Raw genomic sequence first — 22,958 nt, forward strand, 5'->3', positions numbered from 1 at the left:
TGAAGCCCCAGGTCCGAAGGTGTCCAATATGCTACTGGAGAAGAGTGGAGAAATAACTCCAGAAAGAATTAAGTAGCTGGGCCAAAGCAGAAAGGACACTCAGTGTTGGATGCATCTGATAGTGAAAGTGAAATCCAATGCTGTAAAGAACAATATTGCATAGGAACCTGGAATGTTAGGTCCATGAATTAAGGTAAATTGGACATGGTCAAGCAGGAGATAGCAAAAGCGAACACTGATATATTAGGAATCAGTGAACTAAATTGGACTGGAATAGGTGAATTTAACTCAGATGACCATTATATCTACTACTGTGGGCAAGAATCCCTTAGAAGAAATGGAGTAGCCATCATAGTCAACAAGAGTCCAAAATGCAGTACTTCAGTGCAGTCTCAAAAATGACAGAATGATCTCAGTTTGTTTCCAAGGCAAACCATTCAACAACACAGTAATCCAAGCCTATGCCCCAACCACTAATGCTGGAGAAGATAAATGGTTCTATGAAGACCTACAAACCTTGTAAATAACAAAAAAGATTTCCTTTTCATCATAGGGGATTGGGATGCAAAAAGGGAAGTCAAGAGATACCTGGAGTAACAGGCAAGTGTTGCTCTGGAGTACAAAATGAAGCATGGAAAAGGCTAACAGTTTTGTCGAGAGAACACACTGGTCACAGCAAACACCCTCTTCCAACGACAAAAGAGACAACTCTACACATGGACATCACCAGATGGTCAATACCAAAATCAGGCTGATTATATTCTTTGCAGCTGAAGATGGAGAAGCTCTATACAGTCAGCAAAAAGCAAGACCTGGAGCTGACTGTGGCTTAGGTCATAAACTCCTTACTGCAAAATTGAGGGTTAAATTGAAGAAACAAGGGAAATTCAGGTATGACTACTAGACCATTCAGGTATGAGCTAAATCAAATCCTTTATGATCATACAGTGGAGGTGACAAATAGATTCAAGGGATTGAATCTGGCAGACAGAGTGCCTGAAGAACCATAGAGAGAGGTTCATGACATTGTACAGGAGGCAGTGACTAAAGACATTCCAAAGAAAGAGAAATGTCAGAAGACAAAACGGTTGTCTGAGGAGGCCTTACAAATAGCTGAGAAAAGAAGAGAAGTGAAAGGCAAGGGAAAATGGGAAAAACATACCCAACTGAATGCAGAGTTCCAGAGAATAACAAGGAGAGATAAGAAGGCCTTCCTAAGTGAACAATGCAAAGAAATAGATGAAAACAATAGAATGGGAAAGACTAGAGATCTTGTCAAGAAAACTGCAGTTATCAAGGGATCATTTCAAGCAAGGGTGGACATGATAAAGGACAGAAATGGCAAGGACCTAACAGAATCAGAAGATATTAAGAAGCAGTGGCAGGAATACACAGAACTACACAGTAACAATCTTAATGACCTGGATAAGCATGATGGTATGGCCACTCACCTAGAGCCAGACATCCTGGAGTATGAAGTAATGTGGGCCTTAAGAAGCATTACTAATAACAACGCTAGTGGAGGTGATGGAATTCCAGCTGAGCTATTTCAAATCCTAAAAGATGATGCTGTGAAAGTGCTGCACTCAGTATGTCAGCAAATATGGAAAACTCAGCAGTGGCCACAGGACTGGAAAAGGACAGATTTCATTCCAACCCGAAAGAATGGCAATGCCAAAGAATGTTCAAATTACCGCCCAATTGTGCTCATTTCACAAGCTAGTAAGGTTATGCTCAAAAGCCTTCAAGTTCGGCTTCAGCAATAAATGAACTGAGAACTTCCAGATTTACAAGGTGGGTTTAAAAAGGCAGAGGAACCAAAGATCAAATTACTAACATTCACTGGATAATAGAAAAAGCAAGAAAATTCCAGAAAAATATCTACTTCTGCTTCATTGACTATGCTAAAGCCTTTGGTTGTATGGATCACAACAAACTATGGAAAATTCTTCAAGAAATGGGAATACCAGACCACCTGACCTGCTTCCTGAGAAATCTGTACAGCAGGTCAAGAAGCAACACTTAGAACCAGACGCGGAACAATGGACTGGTTCCAAATTGGGAAAGGAGTACAAGAAAGTTGTATATTGTCACTCTGCTTATTTAACTTATATGCAGAGTACACCCTGTGAAATGCCAAGCTGGTTGAAGCACAAGCTGGAATCAAGATTGCTGGGAGAAATATCAGTAATCTCAGATATACAGATGATGCCACTCTACGGCAGGAAGTGAAGAGGAACTAAAGAGCCTTTTAATGAAGGTGAAAGAAAAGAGTGAAAAAGTGGGTTTGAAACTCAACATTCAAAAAACTAAGATCATGGCATCTGGTCTCATCACTTCATGGCAAATATTAATAAAGAGGGGTAAGTGGAAGCAGTGACTGATTTTATTTTCTTGAGCTCCAAAATCACTGCAGACTGTGACTGCAACCATGAAATTCAGACACTTGCTCCTTCGAAGGAAAGTTATGATAAACCTAGACAGCATATTAAAAAAGCAGAGACACCACTTGGCCAACAAAAGTCTGTATAGTCAAAGCTATGGTTTTTCCAGTAGTAATGCACAGATGTGAGAGTTGGATCATAAAGAAGGCTGAACACTGAAGAATTCATGCTTTCAAATTATGGTGCTGGAGAAGACTCTTGAGAGTGCCTTGAGCTGCAAGCAGATCAAACCAGTCAATCTTAAAGGAAATTAACCCTGAATATTCATTGGAAGGACTGATACTGACGCTGAAGCTCCAATACCTTGGCCATCTGATACTAAGAGTCAACTCATCTGAAAAGACCTTGAGACTGGGAAAGATGAGAAGACTGGGAAAGAATACTGGCAAAATGAGAAGGGGGAGGCAGAGGATGAGATAGTTAGATAGCATCACCAACTCAGTGGACATGAATTTGAGACAACTCTGGGAGACAGTAGAGAACAGAGGAGCCTGGCATGCTACAGTCCATGGGGTCACAAAGAATTGAAGAAACATCTTTTCTCCACTGTACATTCTTTCCTCCTTTGTTGAAGATTAATTGATTGTAGTGTGGGGGGTTATTTCTGGCCTCTCTATTCTATTCCATTGACCCATATGTCTGGTTTTGTGCCAATAATATGCTGTTTTGATTAATGTAGCTTTTTTTTTTTTTTGCAAGATCATATGACCAGCTCTAGACTAGAGCAATTGCTTCAGTCAGGGTAGAGCTTTACTTGACCTGACATGGGTCACAGTGCCTCCTGGAGCTAAGGTGAAAAAAATGTTTACGTACTTGCTACTGGTGGGTACTTCAGTACTTTTGTGTAATGGTCACAAGATGATAAATCAGAGTCTCTAATCTCAGGGAGATTCACTGTAGATATGTCTCTCAAAGGAGAGAAACGTAATCTCAGTAACTTCTAGAAATTCTGCACTACACTTATCATTTCAGATGCTAGCACCTGAATCATTCCAATAACCACAAAAATGACGACACATACAGATATTTACAGCACAAAATACTTGGAGACTGATGACTAACGAGACTGTGGGACACGCAAGTGCAGTTATGGCTGCTAAGGATTTTTACCAAAAGCATAAAAATGTAACAATGATAAAATATGCCACCACTTGCCCTCATACATGAGGCTGTTTTTCAGTAAAATGGTCTAGGGTGGAATTATAATATCATGACATCTGAACAATTCTGGTCAGCAGACAAAACACTCTGCTGTTTGGGAAACATAACAGGATTGCAAAGCATCATGAAAGCAGTGAAGTATTTGGTTAAACAGATATACTCATGCAGACATACAGATAAGATAAAATGTGAGTATGTGCTCTGAAGGGAGGGCATAAGTTAAGGGAAAATTGTGAGACTAACAAGCACAAGCAAGTTGAGAACTGAAACCATAAAACTGTGGGACCTAAAGTCTGGCACGGTGGTTCTCTTGGGAATACCTAAAATAATGTTAATAATGGCCACAAAATTGGAGCAGCAATAACATATTCTGCATCAATAAGATAGTGATTGAAGAAACCCAAACAAAACAAACTCCTGTATGTCTAAGAAGGCTGTTTTCATTCTTGTAAGAACCACTAATCAACTGCTCAAGCATATCAGGACCCACAGCAAAAGAGAGAAGAACTGAAAATGGCTTGATTTGGAGAAAGTTTAGGAACAGTTTGATTCAGACTGGCCTCAGATCTAAACTGTGTTATCTAATCTAGGCTTTTAAAAACATTATGTATTATTTAATCCTCAAAACAGCATTGTCAATTAGACATTATTTCCATTTTATCAATGAGAAAAGTGAAACTCAAAGAGGTTAAATAACTTGTCAATGACCCAGTGGTGAGAAGGTGACGAATCCAGCCCCAGGAAGCAGGAATTGAGAATGAAGATAAGAATGCTCATTTTTTCCCCTATTCAATTACCAGCCAAAACTGGATTCTTGATAAAAGAATTGGTAATTTATAGATATTTAATGTATAACTTTTAGGTGTAAGTGTTTTTTTTTTTGGCTGTACTGTGTGACATACGGGATCTTAGTTCCCTGAACAGGGATTAAACCCATGGCCCCTGCAGTCCTACAGTGGAAGCCTGGAGTCCTAACCACTGGACCGCTCAGGACTTCCATCTTAGGTGTAATTTAAAAAAAAATCCTTTTGTAATTAATAAACAGGCTATCATTAAAACTTTGAGGAACTATGGCACACTGCATGAGCGTTTTTTTCCAAGTTAAAAAAAAAAATTGGTTATTACCAAACTCAGTGACCATATCTTAGCAACCAGAACAAGTTCACTTGAAAATGATGAGCAAAGCAAAGAAAGCAATATAGTTCATAAATTGTAAGCCAAGGGGGCAAGTTTTAACCTTAAAATGAAAAGGGGAAAAAAAAATTTGATTCAAAATGAAACTTCAGTTAGTGCCAAATGTGATGAAAACTTTAATAAATACAAGAGTGAGTTCATGAGTGTTTCCTCCACATCAGCTAGTTGGCATACCAACAACTGCTCTATATTGGGCTCTGCTAGCACTTGGCCATATGCTAAGGGCTTCCGTGCATTCATGTGTTCAATCCTCACAACATCGTGATGAAAGAACCATGCTTACCATTTTACAGATGAGAAAACTGAGGTTCACAGAGATTAATAACTTATGCAAGGACACATATATCTAGAAACTGGCAAAGGTGTGGTTCAAAGTGCAAAATATCAACCATTACACTACACTGCCTCTTCTTAAGCTTCCCTGAGGGGATGAAGTAGTGGGACACATGAAATATAAAGTGGTTTATTGTAATTATCATTATTATTTGCACTGTGTTGATCATTTGCTTCAAGGAGCAAATCAAATGTTGAATAAAATCCTAAAATAGAGAAACCAAAGAAGCTATTAACTTATTGAAGGTTAGAAAGAATAAGACTACCCAAGAAAGTGGTATAAGTATGCCTGGGAAGTGGTATAATACATCTGCATTCTATGTTATTTCTGTTTTCCATCAGAAATGGGAAGGAAACATTGTCAGCCTGAAGCCTCTTCCTAATGGTTTAGCATCAGAGGTGATTACTCAGAGTATCTGTAGAGGATGTCTTGACTAGTTTTGAACTTAGAGTCAAGAAAGTAGAGTTTTAAATTGGTTACTACCTTTAATCCATAAATAGTCACTATCCATTTCAAAGGGTACTTGAGAATCTATCTACTGATTCTCTGAAAATGTGTACCGTATGAGATCTAGAAGGAATCAGTGTGATCATTCAGTCTCACACTCTAGTTTAACGGAGGCCAGAGCTCACCTTTAGTTTTCCAAATTCTCTGCCCGATGTTCTTTCATCTATACCACATTACCACCTTTGATGGGGAAAGACATGGGAGCCAATAAAATCTGAGGTTCTCTCAGGTGCTAGGCACTTTACATAAGTTACCTCTCTTTCTCCACATTTTACAAACAAGGAAAAGAATGAGATAAGCAGGGAAAAGCTAATGAAAAAAATCCATAAGTATAAATGGAATAAAGTGTGTGAAATGTTCTGAATTTTTAAGAACCCATGCAAATCCAAACACAATCTTAATAAATAATTCTTCAGCGACACAGGAGGCTTAAGACTGGGAAGATGCAGAGACACAGTGCAGAGAGGGAGAGCTGTCGGAGGTGGCTGGGACAGACCTCAAAGCCCAGTGATTACAGGAAAAGGTTCCTGCACTGGTCACTCAGTAGAACCTTCCATGTTCATACTCACTTGTAATTACTTGTACAAAGTCTATCTCGCCCACCAGACTGCAAGCATCTGTGTGCTCTACAGCGATACGCCTAGAACCTACTATAACCCACAGTAAGGATCTGTTGATGGAAATGAATACCTGAATCCGTTAGTACTCGTTGAATCAGTCAGTCTCAAAGAACAGGGCATGCCAATCGACCCAGACAACATTTAAGAGTACTGCAAGAGCCAGCAGCAATGACGCATGTCTTACCTCTCTGTTCTCGTAGCTTTCCACAGCAAAGTCATTTTTAACCACAACGTATCTCTCTTTCCATTTCTTTATGTCTTCAGCAAACTGTGACAGTTCTCCTTCATACAAAACAGTTCCAGGCTCCAGTGGCGGCTTAAAGAAGATGAATACAATTAACCATGACGACAAAAGAGGGCATATATCTTGCTATCACTGTCTATTCATGGTATTTCAAGGAATATTTTTGGAAACTATCTTGTGCTGAGATCCTCGGGAAATTGTTGTTTCCCTCACTTCCCTCCACACTTCCCATTCCTACTTCTCCTGACCAAATGCAAATATTTGTCTTCTTGATAACTTTGTAATCTGCATTCCCTCCATTATCCTCCAAGAACAGAAGCATATGGGAGAAGGGATTATAGTAGCAAGGTTATGCCTTGCATATGTGTGGTACTTAAATTCTTCATACACTCTGTGGAAGAGAGGGAGAGAGGTGGATAGCTGTAAGTTGTAAACATCTATCCCAGCATCCTGAATATGGGTTAATTCCTGAAAAAACAGGGGCATTCACAGGCTGTTCCCCTATTGGTCAGCCTTCCGTGGCTGCCTCAATAGTTCATGCTCAGCGGTTTTCCCAAACGTAAAGCTCTGGGGACCCAGGCTATAAAACTTAACCTACCTCCAAGCTCCTCAAAGAGATAACGCTTGCTCTCTGGTTAAAGAACAAGCAGGCAAGTCAGCAAACCTTCATTCTACCTCTTCAATTTAAAGATTTGTGGATTTCATATTAATTATGCTGGTGATAACGGAGAAGGCAATGGCACCCTACTCCAGTACTCCTGCCTGGAAAATCCCATGGATGGAGGAGCCTGGAAGGCTGCAGTCCATGGGGTCGATGAGGGCCGGACATGACTGAACGACTTCACTTTCACTTTTTACTTTCATACACTGGAGAAGGAAATGGCAACCCACTCCAGTGTTCTTGCCTGGAGAATCCCAGGGACGGGGGAGCCTGGTGGGCTGCTGTCTATGGGGTCGCACAGAGTCGGACACGACTGAAGTGACTTAGCAGCAGCAGCAGCATGCTGGTGATAAATATGCTTTAGGGAAGTCCCTGTTAGGTTCCTAGACAGGTCTCTATTGGGCTAACTGTGTAAGGGATAATTCTCATCCTGCCTCATGTATTATCTCAAAATATAGGAATGGGCTTCTTGTCTTTCACATGTCACTGACTTTATAATTATGTTATTCATAAACTATAGCACCTCTCTTTCTGACTTACTTCACTCTGTAAAACAGGCTTTGGGTTCATCCACCTCACTAGAACTGACTCAAATTCATTCTTTCATGGAATTTAGAAAAGTTGATGACCAGATTTTCAGGGAAGGAATGGAGGCACAGATGTAGAGAATGGACTTGCGGGCACAGTGGGGGAGGGAGAGAGTGAGACGAATGGAGAAAGTAGCGTCGACATATATTCACTATCGTGTGTAAAGGGGATCTTCCCGACCCAGGGATTGACAGGGTCGCCTGCACTGCAGGCAGATTCTTTACCATATGAGCCACCAGGGAAGCCCCAGACAGAGAGCTGGTGAGAAGCTGCTGTATAACACAAGGAGCTCAACCTGGTGCTCTGTGATGACTCAGAGAGGTGGGATGAGGGGAAGGGGAGGAGGTTCAAGACGAACGGGATATATGTGTAATTATGGCTGATTCACATTGTTGTAAGGCAGAAACCAACACAACATTGTAAAGCAATTTTCTTCCAATTAAAACATGAATTAAGAAAGAGAAAAAACAGTAGTGCCTTTAATACAATATTGTAAGCCAACTGTATCTTTATGAAAGAAAATCATATTCCCTTTAGAAACGTCTCTCCACTTTCAATCAAAATTTACACGAAGCATACAGAGAAGATAGATATACTCATCTTTTTAAAAATCCACTCAGGGATGGAATTTCTAAGGTAAATTTCAGGATATTGAGACAGATGATGAGGTACTCTCCCACCTGGACTCCTTAACATGTAAAAGGGGCCCTCACTCTCCTCTTTAAATGAGACTGAAACCATATATAAGTATAACTTTATAGTTGTTACACACAGCACTTCTTAAAACTGGGCCACTTAAATCAACTGATATGCTTGTTAAAACTATGGCTCACCCTAGATTTATTATATAAGAATCTCTGGGGATGTGGACCAGAATATTCACTTTTATCAAACTCCCTAAATTTTTTCAATAACTGTTTTATGGCGATGACAATCAGTTATCTCTGCAAACCCATGTCACTAAATCTGTTGGTCGACTTGCAGCAGTATTGGACCCATTTATCATTCAACCTTTCTTGAAATCCTTTCTTTATTTGTCTCAGGAACATTGCACTTCGCTGATTTTTTTTTTTTTTCCTACTCCACAGGCTATTTTTTTTTCAGTCCATCTTGCTGGAATCTTCTCCTTTTTCTGATCTCCAAATGTTGAAGGGGCCAGGACTTGGTCATAGAACCTCTCCTTTTCTGTTTACACTTTCCCTTGACTATGTCCCATGACTTTAATACCAGTTCAGTTCAGTTCAGTCGCTCAGTCATGTCTGACTCTTTGCGACCCCATGAATCGCAGCATGCCAGGCCTCCCTGTCCATCACCAACTCCCGGAGTTCACTCAGACTCACGTCCATTGAGTCTGTGATGTCATCCAGCCATCTCATCCTCTGTCGGCCCCTTCTTCTCCTGCCCCCAATCCCTCCGAGCATCAGAGTCTTTTCCAATGAGTCAACTTTTTGCATGAGGTGGCCAAAGTACTGGAGTTTCAGCTTTAGCATCAGTCCTTCCAAAGAAATCCCAGGGCTGATCTCCTTCAGAATGGACTGGTTGGATCTCCTTGCAGTCCAAGGGACTCTCAAGAGTCTTCTCCAACACCACAGTTCAAAAGCATCAATTCTTCGGTGCTCAGCCTTCTTCACAGTCCAACTCTCACATCCATACATGACCACAGGAAAACCATATCCTTGGCTAGACGGACCTTAGTCGGCAAAGTAATGTCTCTGCTTTCGAATATGCTATCTAGGTTGGTCATAACTTTTCTTCCAAGGAGTCAGCATCTTTTAATTTCATGGCTGCAGTCACCATCTGCAGTGATTTTGGAGCCCCAAAAAATAAAGTCTGACACTGTTTCCACTGTTTCCCCATCTGTTTCCCATGAAGTGATGGGACCGGATGCCATGATCCTTGTTTTCTGAATGTTGAGCTTTAAGCCAACTTTTTCACTCTCCACTTTCACTTTCATCAAGAGGCTTTTTAGTTCCTCTTCACTTTCTGCCATAAGGGTGGTGTCATCTGCATAGCTGAGGTTATTGATATTTCTCCCGGCAATCTCAATTCCAGCTTGTATTTCTTCCAGCCCAGCGTTTCTCATGATGTACTCTGCATAGAAGTTAGATAAGCAGGGTGACAATATACAGCCTTGACGTACTCCTTCTCCTATTTGGAACCAGTCTGTTGTTCCATGTCTAATTCTAACTGTTGCTTCCTGACCTGCATACAGATTTCTCAAGAGGCAGGTCAGATGTTAGAAGCAAAGAAATCCCAAATTTCTATTCTCTAGCCTCAACCTCTCTACTGAGCTCTAAATCAGAGCATTTAACTATCTATTTCAATATTTCCACAGGTGCATGTCAAAAAAGTATCTTAAACATAACATGGACAAAAGTGAACTCAGGACCCCCGTTCACCTCTGACTCTCCTGAGTAAAAGACAAGTCCAACTGCTGATTTGCTCAGGCTGAAAGCTGTCATCACTAATTTCTCTCTTCTTCTGTTCTCTCATATCCAACCCATCTGTAAGTTCAGTCAGCTCTGACTTGTAGTCTTCTCAGAACTCCCATCACCACCCTAGCCCAATTTGCCATCATCCTTCTCTTGGACTGCTACAGTGTCTTGCTTGCCAGTTTCCAGTTCCCTCTCATGTCCCGCCCTGTAGTCTATCTCTACAGAAAACCCAGGGAGATCCCTTAAAATTATAAGTCACTCTGTATTCCATACCCTCCAATAACTTCCCATCGCACTTAAAATAAAAACCCTTATTGTGGTCTATGGCCCTATATGATCTGGCTTCTATCAGTCACTCTGTATTCCTTTTTCAACTCTCCTCCCTTGCTCACATGGCTCTCGACACACCAGCCTTCCTGCTGCGCTTTTAACTGCAGCAAAATCTTTGCAATTTTGTTCTATGTGCTTAGAACACTCTTTCCACAGATACTCACACAGCCTATTCTTGTATTTCACTCTAGTTTCTGCTCAAATGTCATCTCCACAAAAGGCTTCTCTGAAATATTCATGACTCCTGCTTTATCTTACTTGATAGCATTTCTTATTACCTGATATCACCTGATATTCATTTATTTATTTATTGTCTTTCTTCTATTTGAATATTAACAGGAAAGCAGAAAATTTCTCTTGCTCTCCAGTACTTAGGATAGGGCTTGGCGAGCAAACATACGTGCTAAGTTGCTTCAGTCATGTCTGACTCTTTGCAACCCTATGGACTGTAGCCTGCCAGGCTCTTCTGTCCATGAGATTCTCCAGGCAAAAATACTGAAGTGGGCTGCCATGCCCTCCTCCAGAGCATCTTCCCGAACCCATGTCTCTTGTTTCCTGCGTTGGCAGGCAGGCTCTTTACCACTAGCGCCACCTGGGAAGCCCCAGGGCCTGGCACATAGTATTAATAAATATCTGTTTAGGCTGTGGATAATTATTATAATGGAGCAAAAGAGAAAGAATAAACTACAGTTTAGAAGATAAAATCACATATGATCAATGACCAAAATAAAAATGCCAGAAGTATGAGGCATTGAAATTATGACTTTTTTTGTACTGAACTTCATCAGAGCAAGCCAGATTTCCTGACATCAAAGCATCAGTGTGGAAAAAGATGATAAAATTGAAATCATGCTTGTTTTCTTTTTCATATGGATTGCACCATCAACAAGAAATCATATGTTCTAACTTCCAGGCAAATAGTTTTTTGAGCATGATTTGAGAACAGATTTTTAAAACTGTCACACAAATTATTGTTTATTTCAGAAATATCATGAGCTATAAACCATTCTTAGTGGGAGAAATATGGAAACCAAATGTCCATGGGTTACCTTGGTCTTCAAAAACTGTGATGTTAAATCTCTTTGCTGTTCTACTTCACTGCGTACATGGTTGCAGAAAGCCACAGAGTACTGGCGACTGTAGTAGGGACTGAAGTTTTTGATGGCTGCCTCAGTTTTCCCTGAAAAAATATGAAAATTAGAATTAGAAATGTATCATCTGTCACAGAATAGACATCTCTCCATAATTCTATAAATACCCCCTAAAGGTTCCCCACATCTCTGCTTTCTAGGGATTTGTTATTTCCACACAGTTCCTGAGAACTTGGATGCCTTTATTGATTCCTCCCTTCTGGCATCACCCTGAGTGACTTCAAGGTCCCCGAGGACCATCTATCCAGTAAGCAACTTGCTCCACTTTATATAACAGCCCATCGTCATGACCATAAACGCAACCATCCTCCTAGTTCTACAAGCACCCTGCCACCTCACCCTGTCCTCCCCTTCACCTTGCTCTTCATTATCCTCTACTTTAAGTCATTCAACGTCTCCTGCACAGCAATGCCACGGTCCCAGGGTCCACCATTTCAGCTCTGGACACACATCACTCCATTTTTTTCCCCCCAGATCCTGAGGCTCCACTTCTAGTCCTGCGGATCCACAGCCCTGGATAAAATCAACAAACTATTTCTTCTAGTTTTGCTCCTATGTCTCTGGTCTAAAAGTTTTTTTGTGATTCAAAGAATTAGAAAATTACCATGGGGAAGCTTTTGGCTCAGGAATCTCGAGAGCTGAATTCTGGTCCCAATTCTAGAAGACAGAGAAGTGAACCAGCGGTATGACCTTGGGTGTCACTCATTCTCTCTGGGCTCCAGTGTTCTAACTATAAAAGAAGGCGCTCACTAGTCCACACTTTTCTTGGAATCTACGTGACAGTGAAATATAACCGTGGAAGTACAGCTGCCTGACAACTAAGACTGATAACTGCAATATGATCTCTCAGCACCAGAAGAAAATAAAGCTAAAGATTAATCATGTCGGGGGCACCGGGGGGAGGTTGAGGACTGGAGATGGAGGGAGAGGCAGAGTTAGGCACTGGAATGCTCTTGAGCTTTTCCAACCTGGGCAACCAAACTGCAGGAAAGGAGAAGGAAAAATAGGGGAGGAAGGCCAAAGGAGCATTCTGAAGCAGATGAGAAATCCTCACAACGTTTCAAGCACTTCCCACTGAGAACAGAAATAAATACAGGTCCCACTGACTGTGTTCACCAGCTGTTAGTCCTTGGAATGAAATGTTAGTTTGAGAAAAGTAAATCTGATATAATATTCCAAAATATTTTAAAATGTTTTCATGGGAACTTGGTATAATTTTTGTTTTCAAATTTGATATAGTCAACAGAGAAATATTAAAACATACAGGCAACATTTGTTTAGAGCTATTATGCATGTAAAATTTCAAAACTAAGTGAAGGGTTATAACCACATAGATAAAGATACTCAATATGAGAACTGTGAATCCACACTTGCCAACTTCTATGCCTATGGAATCATTGCCCCAAACACCCACAAGTGTATGAGTTGTTCAGTCGCTCAGTCATGTCCAACTCTGTGACCCCATGATGGCAGGACACTAGACTTCTCTTGTCCTTCACCATCTCCCGGAGCTTGCTCAAACTCATTCTCTCTATATGGAAAGGCCTACTATAGCCCAGGCATTTAGGTCTCATAATATATATGAGGTAAAGGGGAATTCTCACTTATTCCCTCAATAAAATGACATTTTCTGGTTGTATTCATGAGTTTTAATAATTACTACTTGTAAGGTGCTTTGAGACCTACTAATAATAGGTTCTGTAGAAATGCAAATAAAAGCTCCTATAATTTGAATCAGGCATGCTTTTCCTTGCTCTGTGAGTTTATGGTATTACTATTAATCAGTATTTGCATAATACTCTCATATGCTCAGGCTTTTAAGTATCTAATTGGTCATTATTTTATTAGCTTTTATGCAGTACATAAGAAGGAAAATTCTATATACTTGTCTATAATTTCCTTGTATAGGCGTGGGGCATCTTTGAGAATTCCCACAATGAGGATGTCTCACCTCACTGAAACGTATAAATGAATAACAAAAGCTGCCCATTAGGTCCAAGTAACCACTGTTTAGTCTAGCAGAAGAACAGCTGGTTAATTTCTGATGCGAATTTTTGTACGCTTGCAAGCACTTGGATTTAAATAAAAGGAGATGGATGTCATTGTATGATGAGTTCTACAGAACCTTGAAACCTGATATCCTGCCACATCACCAAACCTCCCTCAAGGATGTTCTGTTTCTACAGAGATGCTACAATGCCTCTGCTCCCTTCCAACACAGGAGAAAAACACTTCTGCGACTTGAATATCTACAGATGAAGGAGGGAGTACTCATAAAAAAGGGATCACAGCTTTCGAGGGTAATTAACCTAATGATTCTCCAAATGTGAACAAAACAGCTAATAACATCACAAATTCTAGGAGGAAAATATAAGCTATTCCCAAAATGTATCTAGATTTTAGATTCAGCTGATCTAAACCCAAATAAAAGAATGCCTGGTGTAGGGATCTTGACAATTTGGGAAAAGCCTAGAGTTGGGGCAAAATGACACTGTAGTTAGGAGGATGGATTCTGGAGTTAGATAAGGGATGAATCGCATCTCTGCTACTTACTAGTAGTAAGATTTCATACCAGTTTCTTCCCCTCGTATAAAATGAAGCCGGTAAGAGTAGCATTCTCATGAATTGAGGTGTTATATTACTCAACCATTAAACATGAAATATTGCCATTTGTAAGAATGCATCTGGAACTAGAGAATATTATGCTTAGTGAAATGTCAGGCTGACAAATACTGTATGATACCACTTATATGTGGAATCTAAAAAGTAAACAGATGAATGTATATGCAAAACAGAAATAGACTCACAGATATAAAACACAAGCTTGTGGTTGTCAAAGGAGAGAGGGAAAGGGAAATGACAAATTAGGGGTATGGAATTAATAGCTACAAACCACTATATGTAAAATAGATAAGCAACAAGGATATACTGTATAGCAGAGTGAATTATACCCATTATCTTATAATAACCTATAATGGAATATAATCTGCAAAAATACTGAATCACTTTACTGCACACCTGAAACTAATATAACATTGTAAATCAGCTATACTTCGCTTTAAAAACAAGAGTAACAATCTCACGGTGTGGTTGTAATTACATGAAATAACACAGTGAAGTGCTCAGCACTGCATCTGGCACATAGAAAGGGCTCAGTAATCCCTAGTAATTATATTGATGATGAAGAACTCAAGCTAACCACCTGGGGAAGGTCCTTAAGCCGAACCAAGGAATGAAGAAGTCAAAAGCAAGTTGTCTACCGTAACTCTTTCACTAGGACCTGCCCTGTTGCTTACAAAACCACTATCCTACTCACTGAAAGCTCAGGACAAACATAACCTACATTTTCACAGATGTTTTAGGAACACTTCCTAGCATGTAAGAGGCTCTCAGTACAACCTGAATTAAAATCAACTAAATCAAACATTAGCCTTAAGGAGCCAAAGTGAAAAGGCAAGTTAGTATATGTATTACACTGAGTTCCCCGCTCTGAGCCTAAATTTTTTAAGTTGAAATTTAGTTTATTTACAATGTCGATTATTGCTGTACAGAAAAGTGATTCAGTTATACATATACTGTTGTTGGGCTGTTCAGTCACTAAGTCATGTCCAACTTTTTGCAATCTCATGGACTGCAGCATGCCAGGCTTCCCAGTGTTTCATTATCTTCCGGAGTTTGCTCAAATTCATGTCCGAGTCACTAATGCCATCTAGCCATCTCATCCTCTGCCACCTTCTTCACCTTTTGCCTTCAATCTTTCCCAGCATCAGGGTCTTTTCCAATGAGTTGGCTCTTGACATCAGGTGGCCACAGTATTGGAGCTTCAACTTCAGCATCAGTCCTTTCAGTGAATGTTCAGGACTGATTTCACTTAGGACTGACCAGTGTGATCTCCTTCCTGTCCAAGGGACTCTCAAGAGTCCTCTCCATCACCACAACTGGAAAGCATCAATTCTTTGGTGCTCAGCCTTCTTTATGTCCAACTCTCACTTCTGTACATGACTACTGGAAAAACCATAGCTTTGACTATATGGGCCTTTGTCGGCAAAGTGATGTCTTTGTTTTTAAATACACTGTCTGGGTTTGTCATAGCTTTCCTTCCAAGGAGCATCTTTTAATTTCATGGCTGCATACATTCTTTTTATTTTTTTTTCCATTATGGTTTATCATAGGATATTGAACATAGTTCTCTCTGCCCTACAGTAGGACCTTACAGCTTATTCATTCCATATATAAAAGTCTACATCTATTAACCCCGACCTCCCACTCCATCCCTTTCCCAAGCACCTTCCCCTTGGCAACCACCAATCACTACTCTATGTCTATGATTCTGCTTCCATTTCATAAATAGGTTCACTTGTCTTATTTTAGATTTCACATATAAGTGATATTGTATGTTATTTGTCTTCCTCTTTCTGATTTATTTCACCTAGCATGATAATCTCTAGGTCCATCCACTTTGCAGCAAATGACATTATTTCATTCTTTTTAATGGCTGAGTAATACTCCATCATATAGCTGTACTGTATTTTTATCCATTCATCTGTCAATTATATTCCCACCAACAGTATATAGGAGGGTTCCCTTTATCTCCACATCCTCTCAAGCATTTGTTATTTGTAGACTGTTTAACAATGGTCATTCTGACTGGTGTGAGGTGGCACCTCTTTGTAGTTTTGACTTGCATTTCTCTAATAATTAGAGAAATGTTGAGTATCTTCATGTGTCTATTGGCCATCTGTATGTCTTCTTTAGAGAAATGCTTATTTAGGTCTTCTGCCCATTTTGGGGTAAGACTGTCTATTTTCTCATTGTTGAATTGTATGAGCTATTTGTATATTTTGGAAATTAAACACTTGTCAGTGGCATCGTTTGAAATATTTTCTCCCATTCTGTAGGTTGTCTTTTTGCTTTGTTTATGGTTTGCTTTGCTGTGCAAAGGTTTGCAACTTTGATTAGGTCCTGTTTGTTTATTTTTGGTTTTATTTGTATTGCTTTGGGGCTTCCCAGGTGGCACAGTGGTAAAGAATCTGCCTGCCAATGCAGGAGACACAAGAGACACTGGTTCAATCCCTGGGTCCAGAAGATCCCCTGGAGAAGAAATTAGCAACCCACTCCAGTATTCTTGCCTAGAAAATTCCATGGACAGAGGAGCCTGGTGGGCTACAGTTGGACTTGCAGAGTCGGACACAACTGAGCAACTGAGTGCAAGAAAACATTGGTATGATTTATGTCAGAGAAGGTTTTGCCTATGTCCTCTTCCAGTAGTTTTAGGGTATCATGTCTTATATTTAAGTCTTCAGCTATTTTGGGTTTGATTTTTGTGAATGGTGAGAGGGTGTGTTCTAACTCCATTGATTTACATGCAGCAGTCCAGTTTTCCCAGCACCACCTGATGAAGAAACTATCTTTTCCCTAGTGTATATTCTTGCCTCCTTTGTTAAAACTTAACTGACCATAGGTGTGTGGGTTTCTTTCTGGACTCTATATTCTGCTCCATTGATTCATTTGTCTGTTTCTGTTCTAATACCACACTGTTTTGATTACTTAGTAGTATTTTCTGAAGTCTGGGAGGGTTATGCCTCCTGATTTTTTCTTTTTTGTCGAGGATTGCCTTGGCAATTCTGGGTCTTTTATGGTTCCATATGAATTTTAGGATTATTTCTTCTAGTTCTGTGAAAAATGTGTGAGCCTCAATTTTGTCACCTATAAAATGGGGATTATAAGACACTCATTTTCACAGTGCTTTATAAGTATTCAATGGGATGTTCTGCAGGTTAAAAAGTACCTAGAGCAGTATCAGACACTTTAGATACTCAATAAATTTTGACTATTATTACTATTAATTAATATCCCATCATAAGGGCATTCAAATAAGTGGATCAGCCCACAGGTACCACACAAAATAATTTCTGCTTAACCCAGGTTGTTTCCACAGTTCTCAAGATTCTTGAGTATTGAATTACCTTCCTCTCCACCCTCTGCAATTTAGTATCATATTCTCTCGCCTAAATTGTTTTTGAAACACACTGCCAGGTATTTCTCTAAAAGGAAGTTACTCAATAATATAAAGACTATAACCACAAAGGGTTTCTTCCACATTTTCTTGTACCAGCATTTTGGGCACAGGCATATTTCTTTTAATCCTACTTAAGTATTACAGCCTGTGCTGGGTCTTGGGCTGGTACAATTTACTTGACTAGGCTGGTCTTAATACCCTTCAGGGTAATCATCACTGAAGTTAAAAGAAACCTCCATGAGAGCTCTGTCCACAACACTTAGCTTCAGTTCAACTTTGTAAAAGTAAGAAAAGTATCTTCTGGCCCTTTTAAAAGCATCTGAATTCATACAGGTTCAAAACTCAGCACTATTATTTGATTCCTTTTCCTTGCTCCCATATTCAGTCATCAGATCTTGTCACTTCTATTTTCATAATATTTCTTGAATCCACCTCCTTTTCCCCATCCCAACCACCACACCTTCAATCAAGTCTTTATTATATTGCAAAAAACACTGTACAAGTGTCTTAATCTGCTCTATCTCAAGATCTCAGCACAACAAAAAACAAACAGACAAAAAAACTTTTGTAGCTCTTAATTCTAAAAGAGGAACAAAAAAGTCAAAACCAGAGTGGGGTGGGGGGAAATGCCACTGCTAATACATAGATCCTGGAGGATTACAGGAAATAGCCAAAGCTTGGTCCCTATTGCAAAAGGCAAGATGCTGGGAAGTGGCCAGAATGAGTCTGGAGTCGATGGAACAGAACAGGAGAGGCTGAATTCTATCTGGCCTCCATGGTCCCATTCAAGAGAAAGCTGACATGAGTTGTCAAGGCCCAAATATTAAAGTAGGGAACTGTCCTTCAGAACCAAGTCTTGCCTTTAATTTTCCCAGGCAACTCTTTTGAAAGCCTTAAGGGGCACACCTCATAGTCATAGGCCATAATCCTCTGTATCCTGGCTTGACAAGTTTCATTTGACATGTTGTTGCAAGACCGTGTTAATTCCTTCGTAAAAACCTTCAACAGTTCCCCATTGCCTAGAAGAGTAACCACCGAGACTGGCACCAAAGGCCCTGTGATCTGGCTCCAGCTCTCTTTTACTTCCCACCTCTCCTACTCAAACTAACGCTTCTCAACCCCAGTACATGGCCATGCCTTCACCCCTCCTTTCTCCCTTACTTCAAGCCCAGGTGGCAAGCCCAACCCAAGAAGAAAAATTTCTGGCTCTCCCCAGCTGGAAACACTCACCTTCTTTTGTATTCTCCCCAAAATACACCACTTTTGCTACAGCTGTTTAAATATAGCTTATCTCTCCTCCAAGTATATACTTTTATTTGTGTACTCAGCAGATATTTGTTGAATGAATGAAAGAATAGCCAAGTAAATATTTGAGAAAAGTAAATTACAGTGCACCATAGTCATGAAATCCATGCCAGTACCCTGAGAAAGGAGTAAGGTCCAGTCCTCAGTTTGACTACTTATTATTAAAAATATGTATTCTCACACAAGCTTCCTGGGTCAGGAAGGTTACCTGGAGTAGGAAACAGCCACCTATTCCAGTGTTCTTGCCTAGGAAATCTCATGGACAGAGGAGCCTGGCAGGGCTCCATGGGACTGCAAAGAGTTGGACATGACTGAACACACACACACATGCACGCACGCACACACAAACACACACGTACTCTTACACAGCATGCAATCCATGAGGGGCCCTCGGTTAGCCAGCAGCAACCTTTTCCAGTTGTTGGGTCTGGTCAGTGGAGTGAGTCACAGAGGAAAAGGACATACGTGAAGAATTGCTGAAACAGAAAGAGCAGAAGCAGGAGCAGGGGGAGGATTATGAAGATGTCAACACTGACCAGGAAAGCGTTGACGAGGAAGGTGATTAAACAAAGGCTCAGACACGTCCCCTCTTGAAGAGGCCCGCAAGGCACTACCTGAGGAGTCTCAAGCAGCTGAGCAGTCTACACCATCTTCGTCTTGGAAAAAATGACTGAAGAGAAAGATAGTGCTTGTGACTTCAGTGCAGATCACGTTTAATAAATCCTGTCCTTCTGTAAGGGATTTTTTTGTTGGTGATATATTCATTATATCAACCATATATAATGATATATTCGTTTAAAAGAATCAAGCGACTTTTAAAAACTGCACTCTCATAGCATAATTCTTTTGTTTAAAATCTGGCTCTTATGGGTTAATTCTGTTTAAGCTTTTAAATCAGTTTTGTCCCTGAAATTATATACGGGGAATTACGTGAAAACAAAAGCTCTTCTTGGTTTTTGTGTTTTTATTGACCAGTTTATAGAAATGGGAAATATACAAGGGCCTAGATAAGACTTTTATGAAGTCTGAAGAGCCTGACAGATTTGTATATATTCTCATTCTAGAAGGTTCTTTATCAACATTCTAGTCTTGAAGTAGTTTATCTCAATTCTACCCTTTATCAATAGCTTTCTTCCTTGAAAGATAATTATTTCTTGTGGATTATTCCTAGTTCTTCCATCATTCCCAGGATCAAAACAACTATGGCATATTAAAATATCTTCTCTGAAATATTCATATTCCATCCTGTTTCAATTACTTTGAGAAAAGTAGCTCAGGAGTTACAGTAAGATACAGAAATTCCAAACATTACTTTTGCTATATCTCCTTCTTACCTTATTTCAATTATTTTTTAAATAGTTGAGATTATAATGTTTTACATTTAGTTTTATTTACTTAACATTTCACCTTTGGTTTTTTCTATATTACCCTCCCAAATCACAATTTTCAGTGTTACATTTCTATTGTTACTTGAAACAGAAAAATACAGAAATTTAAAAAAATAATAATAAGTTCCTATGAACAAGGTGGCTATATCCTGGAAACTGAGGCAAATTCAGGAATGAGAAAAGGGTTAACTAGGTCTTTGGCAAACTTTTGTAAGATCTGTTGAGGTTTCAGGTGAAGATTAATTTGGGAGAATGAGAAAAGTCCCTCTGAAAATAAAATATTTTTAATATTTATAAAACAGAGTATAATAATATCTAGTATTTGCCCCAGAGTTTCTCAGATTATAAAAGTTTAAAATACTAATGAGTTATAACATCTGCTTTAGTTTCAGGTTTCTAAGCACCATCACTTTGCACCGTAGGGTGAAGAAATCAGAAATCCCAATTCACAATGCAAGGTGCAAAAAGCTAATTACACAGAATAATGCCCAAGGACTCTCTCTTTCTTCTAGGAAATGCCTTAGAGAATTGGGATAAATTGGATTCTCCATAATGGAACTAAATGACGTTTTATCTTTTAAGCACATTTATTATTGGAACTTGAGTGAAAGGTTTTCTTAGACTCTAATACAAAAATTCTTCACGGGCAGCGTTGATGCCAGCAGGTCCCTGTACCCTACCTGGCACAAACTCTACTCTGAGTTAGAAATGAGACACATAAAGTAACTTAAGTTCTCTGTGATTCGCTGCAGGTATTCAGAAGAGAAACATATTTGCATTCTCAAGAGCTTATATTAAACATGTGATTCTTGCTAGGACCCTCCCCAGACTATGGATAGAAAGCAGATGTACTTAGGAACAAATAATAGAATAGTTTCCTCATTTCCAAAACTGACACTCATAGAAATTCTAAATTCTGAGTGTACTTGCCCTTGGATTGTTAAAGACTCTCACCTTTTTTTTTTCCAATCCCTATTCTAAAAGCCCTCACCATTTCTTTAATATGGCCACAAAGCTTAGCCCATTAAGGGCATTCAATGAATCCACATGTATAAACAGATGCTGGATAAGGGGTCAGGCACCAACACCAGTTGGTGAGGCAGAAGTGAAAGCAGTATTTTTTACAAATGATCACAGCCACTGAACTAAAGTAAGGTTTCCATGTGCACTGTATAGTTAGTAGAACAATACTATTTAGTAGAACAATACCTCAACAGGTTAGTATGAGAGAAATGAGAGGGGCTATCTATGGGAGGAAAGTGAAAGTGAAGTCGCTCAGTCATGTCTGACTCTTTGCGACCTCATGGATTCTAGCCCACCAGGTTCCTCTGTCCATGGAATTTTTCAGGCAAGAATACTGGAGTGGGTTGCCATTTCCTTCTCCAGAGTATCTTTCTAACTCAGGGATTGAACCTGGGTCTCCTGCATTGCAGGCAGATGCTTTACCATCTGAGCCACCATGGAAGCCCTTAACACTACCATTTTAAAAGTTACAATTGCCCACTACCTTACTCTATGGAAAAATAAAGCCCTACTGTAGTCAGCTATTCCAGAGAATAGCTTTTGAGAACCTGTAGGATCTTAAGTCTGGTCTCCTCTTTTTTAGAGAAAGAAACCAATCATAGTGTTAGAAAAATAAATATATGCCCATACTTGTAAGCACACATTTTTTTTTTAACCATAATTAGATGGACGATAACTTTAAATTTTCTTCCATTTCATTTGGGAAAAGCGCTTGGAAATTTTCAAGATTATTTTCCCATTACTTCACAGCATGCCTCCAATTTCTTCATGACACATTTGATGAGAACAAATCTTGTTTATTTTGCCACTTCTCTAAACTATCTAATCTCCCCTAAGGAAGTTGCAGATTGGCCATTTTTTTTTTTTTTACAAAAAGGAGAGGAAAGAGTGTGAAAAAGAATACTAAGCCAATCTGACCCAGCTACTTTTTCAGAAAGCATCACAAAATTATGAATTTAGGAAGAATACTAATATTTCACCCATTAAACAACCCTAAAGAAAATATAAAATTAAAATGCAGAAACCAAAAAAATGAAAATTCCCTTTGCTCCTTTTGAGTCTAATTATGGTTATTAATTTTATGCACATATTTTATCAGAGGCTCTCAGACTATTCCAAAATCCTAAAAATAATAGTTTCTTTGAGACTTCAACCATACAAATAAACACAGCATGCACATTAAAAAAAGTCAGGCAACAAGCTTAGGAATCACTAAGTGATTCCCTTTCCACAAGGTTCTCTGGTGTCTTGTCCAGATTCTGTTTTATTTTCCTAACTATATCCTTTATTTTTTATTTTATTCCACTTTTCTTCTTCCTGCACAGAATGATTTTTGCCTGAAATGCCTTCTGTTACAGATTTAACTTCTCTTCAAGAATCTATGCCAATAATGTAAAATAAGATGGTAGAAAACTATGTCTGAGACACAGATACACTTGCATTTTGTTAGTCTGAAAAGATAGGTAACAATAAGGAGTGGACTCTGCTAGGAAATTAAAGGTGGCCTTGGTAGGTTTGGGAAAGTTCGGCAAAACTTTGCAAACTCTTCAACAT

General features: G+C 39.5%; 1 protein-coding gene across 3 annotated transcripts in view; it reads right to left on the minus strand.

Moving 5' to 3' along the window:
* NIBAN1 (niban apoptosis regulator 1) overlaps positions 1–22,958 on the minus strand; it is a 175,938-nt gene that overhangs the window by 89,415 nt on the left and 63,565 nt on the right. For all 3 annotated transcript variants that reach the window (XM_069546286.1, XM_069546287.1, XM_069546285.1), the window contains 2 exons: positions 11,568–11,698; positions 6,445–6,576 (listed from right to left, as the gene is read on the minus strand). In XM_069546286.1, the coding sequence (XP_069402387.1) occupies positions 6,445–6,576; positions 11,568–11,698 (263 nt within the window). The remainder of the gene's footprint in view (positions 1–6,444; positions 6,577–11,567; positions 11,699–22,958) is intronic.

Source organism: Ovis canadensis, chromosome 12 (assembly GCF_042477335.2).
Source record: "Ovis canadensis isolate MfBH-ARS-UI-01 breed Bighorn chromosome 12, ARS-UI_OviCan_v2, whole genome shotgun sequence".
NCBI classification, from domain to species: domain Eukaryota; kingdom Metazoa; phylum Chordata; class Mammalia; order Artiodactyla; family Bovidae; genus Ovis; species Ovis canadensis.